Raw genomic sequence first — 7,504 nt, forward strand, 5'->3', positions numbered from 1 at the left:
TATAAATATACAAAAAAGGATGAAGGCTATTGCTTAACGCATTGTAAGCCGCCCTGAGTCTCCGGAGAAGGGCGGCATATATATCAAATTAAATTTAAAAAAATTAAAAAATTAAATTCTCCAACAACTTCTGGGCATGACCTTTTGGGAGAAGATCCTTCCCAGATGACGTGATGAATCTTTTGTGGCAAAGTGCATGAAAACTCGCATGAGCCGTTAAAACAGCTTTGGGGTATTTAAGGCAGAAGCGGAAGAAGCCTCAAACCCAGGGCAATTTAAAAAAAAAAAAAAAAAACCGTGCCTTTGGCTACAATTGTGCCACATGGTTTCACATGTTTGACTTGGGGTCCGAGTGACCAGCAACCAAGCTCAGGATGACCAATTCAGTTAGCCCCATCGGTTTCATCCCACTCCATCTTGCTTTGGCCCATAGAATCGATGTAGAAGATGTTGCAACCAGATTAGCACAAAGAAAAACAAATGAACTTGCAAGGAAGACACACCACACCTGGCAGGGCAGATGACTCTATAAATATACCAGCACATCCCCTTGTCCTGATGATGCTACCTAGCCTGGTCATGAAACGTTTGCCACTACAAGAAGCAAGAACCTAACAGGCTGAAGATGACTACTTAAAACAGGGTCAGGCTCGGAGCTGAGTTGCAAGCGCATCTCCGCCATGTTCTAATATTCATCCTTGTGTTTACATCCTTCGTATAGGGCGGCGTGTGTCTCAGCCTCCGCCACTTTAAGATATGTGGACTTCAACTCCCAGAATTCCCCAGTTGGCTTTTATATTTAAAGCCCTGAATAATTTACCAGTTTCTAGTGTTAAAAGGAAGATGGATGAGGCACTCCTCTCCCCAAGGAGGCTGAATCTTGTCTTAAGCAGGAAGGCAGTTGTGCTAAAGGCTTCTCCGAAGGATGCCAAGAGTCGGCCCTGCAAAATCTGGAAGTCCACCTTGTCGCAGGCGAGGTGGGCAGGCAGCCAATTGTGCATTTATTGCCGGTGTGTTAGAAAAAAAACCACTCTCTAGAAGTGCTGGCGGGATTAGAAATAGGTTTTGCGTTGGAGGAGGAGAAGGCAAATCAACAGGAAAGAATCTATTTTATCTAAAAGCTTTAAGTTTGATTCTTATTCATTCATTTTCATTCATTCATTCATTCAACAGAGTTGGAAGGGACCTTGGAGGTCTTCTAGATTGGTTCGTGATGGTGAACCTATGGCACGTGTGCCACAGATGGCACGCAGAGCCATGTCGCCTGGCACGCCAGCTTAGCTCCAGCGCGCATGTGAGTGCCGGCCAGCTGATTTTCGGGCCTTCTGGGCCCACCAGAAGTAGGGAAACAGGCTGTTTCCTGCCTCCAGAGGGTGGGGGGGTGGGGAGTCTCTGGAGGCTGGGGACAGCAAAAAACGTCACTTCCTGTCCAACCGGAAGTTGGGAAACGGGCCATTTCAGGCCTCCAGAGGGCCTCCAAGGGAGTGGGGAAGGCTGTTTTCGCCCTCTCCAGATGCATAGAGAGGATCTGGAGCCATGTGAGAAAGAAAAATGAGCCTATCGGGCCATTGCATGCCAGGAGTGGGGAGGAGGGGGGTCGCATGCGCGGGACGGGACACATAGAATTATGGATGTGGGCACACATGCACATGAACCTCCCCCGCCCCCTCCCTTTCCTGGCACGCGATGGCAAAAAGGTTAGCCATCAGTGCCCTATACCATTCAGACAAATGGTTGTCCACTCTCTCCTTTAAAATCCTCCAGGGATGGAGCACCCACAATAACAGAATAACAAAGGAGAAACAGAATATTATTTAATTTGGGATGTGTGGTACAATTGGTTAGATAATAGATGCAAAGATTAGAAAATTAATGATGAAAGGCGATCAACGAACCAGAAATAAGTATAAAGTAGAATGATAGATAGAAGAATATTTACTGTAAGCAATATTAGGGCAAAATGGTACAAAAGCGCAAAGTAAAATGCTTAGAATGATAAATATATAGAGCCTTACGTTAGAAATGTGGAAACAATAGATATAAACATGATATTGTATGAATAAGACTTAAATCAGGGGTCTCCAAACTTGGCAACTTTAAGACTTGTGGACTTCAACTCCCAGAATTCCTCAGCCAGCTTTGCTTTGCTGGCTGAGGAATTCTGGGAGTTGAAGTTCACAAGTCTTAAAGTTGCCAAGTTTGGAGACCCCTGACTTAAATGGTTGCACCTAGGAGGTATAATAGTATGTATATTGTAAAAAATTGCTGATACAACCAGTATATCGCTGTTGCAAAGTTGAAACTGTGATGCAACACGAAGAAAAATGTGCAATAAAAATAGTTTTAAAAATAATAACAACAGAATAACATAGTTGGATAGGACTTTGGAGGCCTTCTAGCCCAAAACCCCTGCTCAAGCAGATCCTATATCATTCCAGACTGGTTGTCCAGTCTCTTCTTTCAAACCTCCACAACCTCTGGAGGGAAACCGTTCCATTGATTAATTGTTCTCACTGTCAGGAAATTTCTCATTTCTGAGTTGGTTCGTTCAATTTCTATAGCTACGCATCTCAACCATTGACTCTGGACAGTTCGGAATTTTTAGCCAATGGGTTGAGAAGTACCAAGCTTGGAAGATGTGTAGGATGTCTACAAACAAAATATGTACCCCCTCCCACAAACCTTCCAAAAGTTTTAATTTAAATATCCACTAATTAAACCTGTATTCGATGCATTTTCTTTCATTCCAATTAATTCACAATTAAATCCAGTTATGGCAAATATCCATTCGGTCATCCTTCCACCGTCCAGGCAGATTTTTTTTTTTAATTTATTACCTATTGTTTTTCATTTCTAACCTGCCTTTATTGTTGTTTACAAATAACTCAAGGTGATTGAGTTATTGAGTTATAAATGAAGCATAACTCGATGCCGTAATTGAATTACACAACTATATAATTATAGGTATAAAACTATATAATTACAACCTATATATTATAATATATGAGATCTATAATTACATAACTGTAACTCCTTTGGCATCCTTCCTTTAATGATTCTATTCCACTGTTTCTTTGATATTAGTGTAACTCTTGTCCAGTAGTGGAATTCAAAATTTTTTACTACCGGTTCTCTGGGCGTGGCTTGGTGGGTGTGGCAGCGGAAGGATACTGCAAAATCCCCATTCCCATCCCACTCTGGGGCCAGCCAGAGGTGGGTATTTGCCGGTTCTCCAAACTACTTAAAATTTCCGCTGCCGGTTCTCCAGAACCTGTCAGAACCTGCTGAATAGCACCCCTGCTCTTGTCCCGCGGACAGTTGGCCATGGTGAGTTGTCGTAGACCCTTCCAGTTGGATTATCAGATCTTCCCAAATGAGAGAAAACCAGGAAGAAGAATGGCGAGGAGAAGGAGGAGGAAGAGGAGAAGGCCCTTGATAGGTTAAGACAATCCATCTTTTCTGGGCCAGGGGAAAGAGATGTTTGTATATCGCTTCGCCCCCGTGGGAATCGGCGTTCTTGATCAATCGCTTTCTGCGGCGCTCTGTTCTCCTGCCCCTCTTCGCTCGACGGCTCCTTTCGAGTTAATTTTCAAAACATTTTCCGCATTCTTCCATCGCCGGGTAATTCATTATTCATCTGAGGCTGGTGCGTGGGGTACTATTGTTCGGAGACTGTGGAGATGCAGAAGCTTAATAATGGCCCAATTAAATTGTGTGTTGAACACCTGCCCAGCAGTAGATAAAATTACCTTGATTGGAATCGGATAGCAACAGCAAACATGGTACAACATAAATATGGTTGGGGGGGGAGGGAATGGCCTCAGTGGGTAAATAATGGTTTTCCTTTCTTCTCTCTGTTTTTTGTTTTGCTTTGTTTTGTTTTTTCCCCGCGTAGACTTCCAGATCTTCTGGGGCAAAGATGCAGCTGCTGGAAACCGAATTTTCGCAGACGGTCCATGACCTGATAGACCTTCACCTTCTGCAACAGGACAGCATCCCCGCCTTCCTCAGCGCGGTCACCCTCGAACTCTTCAGTCGCCAGACCGTGGCTTAGCCGTCTCAGCTGGGCGGGGTCATCCTTGCATCAGCCGCTCGCGGCTCACGGATGGAGATGGCTCGCAGGGCCTCCGCTGAGGCGCCAATCCGCTGAGAGGAACTGGGCCTATTTTCCCTTTTTAGTTGCTACCTGGATATTTCAGGGCCTTGTAGTAATCTTTCAGCGTTTTTACTATTTTCTGAAGAAGTAACCTAATCTTCCTCCCTCCCTCCTAACCCTTCTTCTGCCACTTCCTCCCTCCCTCTGTCTCTTTCTTTCTTTCTTTCTTTCTCTCCCTCCTTTCCTTCTATCTGTTCTTCCCTCTCTCCCTTCCACCTAATCCTTCTTCTTCCACTTCCTCCTTCCCTCCCTCCCTTCCATCCTTTCTTCCTTCCTTCTTTCTTCCTCTCTTCCTTCTATCTGTCCTTCCCACCCTTCCTTCCTTCTTCTCTCTGTCCCTTCTAACCCTTTCTTCTACCACATCCTCCCTACCTCCTTTCCTTCCTCTCTTCCTTCCTTCCTTCCATCTGTCTTTTCCTCCCTTACACACTTCCTTCCTCCCTTCCTTCCTTCCTCCCTCCCTTCCTTCTACCACTTCCCTTTCTTTCTTTTTTCTAACCCTTCTTTCCTCCCTCCCTGGCTCCCTCCCTTCTAACTCTTCCTTCTATCACTTCCTCCCTCCCTCCCTTTCTTTCTATCCCTTCCTTCCTTTTATCCCTCCTTTCCTTCTTTCTACCCCTTCTTCCCTCCCTCCCTCTACAGCTGTTCAAAAAGGAGGCATTATGTATACATATATTTCTCTGATCTTTCGCATCTTATCCTGTCCAGGTTTTTCCTCCCTTCTTTTTATATTGTTCTGATATTTTCTGCCTATTCGCCCAGATGACAGCAGTGCAATCCAGAGAATTGAGCAGCCCTTTAAAAAGGGGAGGGGGTGTTTACCCCTCACCTGCAGAAACCAATCTGATCTGCTCCGCCTTCTGTTTAATGCTGTTTAATTCTGTTTAATAAAGCAATAAAGGAAGACAAGAAAGAATACTTTCTCGTCACCTCATCTCCCCATCATAACAGCGAGAAGCCCTTCGTGACATGATGGACACATAACTTCTGAGTTTCCCCCCCCCCCCCCAAGTCATTTCTGACAGTTTCTCTCAAAGCAGGCATCATGAGTAGCTTTACCCTACTGGGGTTTTGCAGGACCGACATTCTGACTTGAAATAAAGGGGGAAATGAGGTGTCTGGCTAAAGGAAAGAGAACTAAATCAAAGCCAACTCTTCTGAGTTTCTCCATTACAGAAGAAGTTCAGATGTTCTGCTGCCCAAGTAGAGTCCATTAATGTAGTTGCCCTTGTTATTGTTCCAGGCCTCTAAGCTTCTCTTTGAAAGTTCTGCTTGAAGGAATAATTGAATTTTTCTTGGTCTTTGTTTTCCTTCTCTTTTCCTTCCTTTCCTTCTGGTTGGGTTGCAACCAGGGTGGATCCATCTCTCTCTTGGCCCCTTGGCTTCACTTGCTTTGCTTTCCTTTGAAGTCTCCAACTTCCTCCACCCCGTTTCTCCTTGTCTGGTCTTCCGGTAGCTGATAGGAAGTAATCTTGATATAGACAGGAGCTATGGAAAGGGTAACTTTATGACCGTTAGCCACAATATCTTGCGCCTTCAAAATAATAAAGGAGATTGCTCCTCGCAGTTCAAGAAACAAAATCATTTCCTGCAGGGATTTGAGAAGGCAATTTACTATTCTTCACACCCTTCCTACATTCTGTGCAATTAAATTGACGAGAGTGGTTGCTGGCTTCTTCAGACCCTCACACACATACACACCTATTTGTATACAAATCCTGTTCGTTGTGAATCAAATAGAGATGTTCTACAGCTCAATATCATCCATAAGATCTCTTGAAGAGCTCGGCTTTTTTGCAGGCCTTATGACCGGATGGTCAACGTTTCGACAGGCCTGAGTGCCGCCTGAATATCTGTGGAGCATTGCACACTCTTAGAAGCAAGATTAGAGTTTGTTCCTTGTTCCTTTCTAAGCTCCCCAGAAATTGTCCTTGTTGCCCAGGTGTTGGAAGATCATGAGCTTCAACACCTGGGCAACAAGGTGTTGAAGATGAGGACAAGAAGATGAGAACCTGCTGAAGAATTCTAGATGATCCAAAGCAGATCAGACTTTCTGGCTCCCAATCATTTATCAATAGACAAGTGTTTGCAACGCCCCTTTTAAAATCACCAACGTTGTAGCTTAAAAATCACACTTTGGAAAAAAACATCTTTTTAAACTCTTCTTTCCTCTGTATACTAAGGAAGTTGTCTGTTGTAGACCATGCTCTGGTGAAACCTGTCCCATTAGCAGAGCATTGACCATATCTTGAGATCTCCCAAGTGCATTATGGCTCTCTGGGATTGCTAGAGTGTCTTCAGTCGTTGAAAAAAATGAAACAAGACCATGAGTAAATGACAGGAATCCAGATGGAGAAACCAGATCACTGTCAAAGGATCCATGAAGCCACAAAGGACAACCGTTGTCACTCTAGACAAGACCCTTCAAAGCCAACCAAGCACTTGTACATGAATAGTAAAACTTCTGGAACGACTATAGTCAACAATTCAAATCCTCCCCATCTGATTTTGTTGTTCTCCTCTGGCTTTCCTGATGAATGTGGCCGATTCCAGAAACTAATCTAATGTTTCAATTGCAGCTTGGTTCTTTTAATTCATTAATCATGGTTGGTTTTATTATTCTGTTTTTTTCCCCTGCATGTAAATGTCTTGCTGTTGGTTGAAGTTCAAGGTGCCCTAAAAAGCTTTAAATAAGTCAACGGATTATTATGAAATGATGAACTTCTTGCCTTCAGGGCAGCTTTTTTCGGCACGACTTGGAAACTTATTCTAGATTGTTTTTAGAGCCGTCTAAAACTGTTTTAGAGATGGTTGGCTATATAAATTAGTTTAATAAATATTACTAGCCCAGATCAAGGCGGTACTCGCTTTGCATCTGATGGTAGAAGAAAGTCAGTGTTTGGGTCTCTAACATTCTTACTTAACACCGTAATATTTTAAAACAAGTTTTCTCTTCCTAAAGTTATTGGGTTTTTTTTTCCAATTTGAAAATATATATATATATATAACAAGATGGTAGGAGAAAGAGAGAGAGAGAGAAAATCAAATCAATTGCCCATAATGTCAGATACAATGGAGAGAGCCAGGCTGAAAAACTGTCCCAGGATAATATTTTTATTCCTTTCTCTCCAACTTTCCTTTGTGGATTTAATAAACCCGCTCATCTAGTTATGTCAATCTGTTCTGTTCCCGCTGTCACAGGGGGTTGAAATAAGATATTTTAGCATTCTGAAGAGTGGCAAATGTAATGCCTCAGGTTAACCCTGAGCTGGTTCAGATATTGGAGGCACAAGGAAGACTGTTTTCTACCGTTCCATCCAGATACCGTTATTCTGCGAGGCCCACTCG

At 43.4% G+C, this 7,504-nt stretch overlaps 1 protein-coding gene across 2 annotated transcripts in view; it reads left to right on the plus strand.

Moving 5' to 3' along the window:
• MAD1L1 (mitotic arrest deficient 1 like 1) overlaps positions 1-6,870 on the plus strand; it is a 350,909-nt gene extending 344,039 nt beyond the window's left edge. For both annotated transcript variants that reach the window (XM_087878664.1, XM_087878665.1), the window contains exon 18: positions 3,896-6,870. In XM_087878664.1, coding sequence (XP_087734790.1) covers positions 3,896-4,054 — 159 coding nt within the window. In that variant the 3' untranslated portion in view covers positions 4,055-6,870. The remainder of the gene's footprint in view (positions 1-3,895) is intronic.
• Positions 6,871-7,504: the final 634 nt, after the last annotated feature.

Source organism: Pantherophis guttatus, chromosome 14 (genome assembly GCF_059756535.1).
Source record: "Pantherophis guttatus breed Tessera chromosome 14, ASM5975653v1, whole genome shotgun sequence".
NCBI classification, from domain to species: domain Eukaryota; kingdom Metazoa; phylum Chordata; class Lepidosauria; order Squamata; family Colubridae; genus Pantherophis; species Pantherophis guttatus.